General features: G+C 65.5%; 1 protein-coding gene across 1 annotated transcript in view; it reads right to left on the bottom strand.

Moving 5' to 3' along the window:
• The window catches only part of aspa (aspartoacylase), a 24,884-nt gene extending 24,108 nt beyond the window's left edge, over positions 1 to 776 (bottom strand). The window contains exon 1 of the mRNA XM_056284775.1: positions 98 to 776. Within this exon, the coding sequence (XP_056140750.1) occupies positions 98 to 336 (239 nt within the window). The 5' untranslated portion in view covers positions 337 to 776. The remainder of the gene's footprint in view (positions 1 to 97) is intronic.

Raw genomic sequence — 776 nt, 5'->3', positions numbered from 1 at the left:
GCGGAGAAGAGCGGCGCGGAGAAGAGCGGCGCTAGCGCGAAGAGGGGCGCACGAGGCGCGTGTCCCCCCCCTCCCCCCCGCGCGGGCGGCGCGTTACCTGAGGTTCTCCGCGGTGAAGGCTCTGTTCAGGTCCGTGTCCACGTATCTCGCGCACTTCTCCACGGCTCGCGGGTTGGCGATGAAGGGCTTGGTGTCCACGCCTCGGCGCTGGATCTCGGCGCGGTCCTTCATCCACAGGTTCACCAGAGTCACGCCGGACATCTCGTTGCCGTGCGTGCCGCCGAAAATAGCCACTCGCCTCGCCTCGGCGTGGCTGAGCGCACGGTGGGAGGACATGTCGGCGAGGACACACGCGGGTTTGGGGGGAAAGCGAAATACGCGAACGAATCACAAATACGTGGCGGCGGCCCAACGACAGGTGGGAGTCTGGTCGACCGGCGGAGGGGCGAGTTTTGCGGCCGGAGCTTCTGCAGCCGCTGTCGACGTTTCTTTAAACGCCCGCTTACATAATAATGCGAGCAGTCAGCGTGTGTAACTCCGTCCACCTTCCCCCTTGCATGGGTTTGGCCGGCTTACTCCGCGTTCCTCCTCCCACCGTCGTTCAAAACGAGCCTACCTCTCCTCTCTCGTCTTGCTTCTCCGCGCCCGGCTGTCTTGCTGCTCCCCGTTTCCGAGTCGCCCGACCGACCGAGCGGTTCGCGCTGACGGGCGGCGGGCCGGTTCATTTCCCCGTTGTCGGTCGGGAAGAGATTTGGGTGCCGCCGGGCTGATGCCGA

This window comes from Lampris incognitus, chromosome 8, assembly GCF_029633865.1.
Source record: "Lampris incognitus isolate fLamInc1 chromosome 8, fLamInc1.hap2, whole genome shotgun sequence".
NCBI classification, from domain to species: Eukaryota; Metazoa; Chordata; class Actinopteri; order Lampriformes; family Lampridae; genus Lampris; species Lampris incognitus.
The sequence above is the reverse complement of the archived record's forward strand: the minus strand, read 5'-3'. Positions and strand labels throughout refer to the sequence as shown.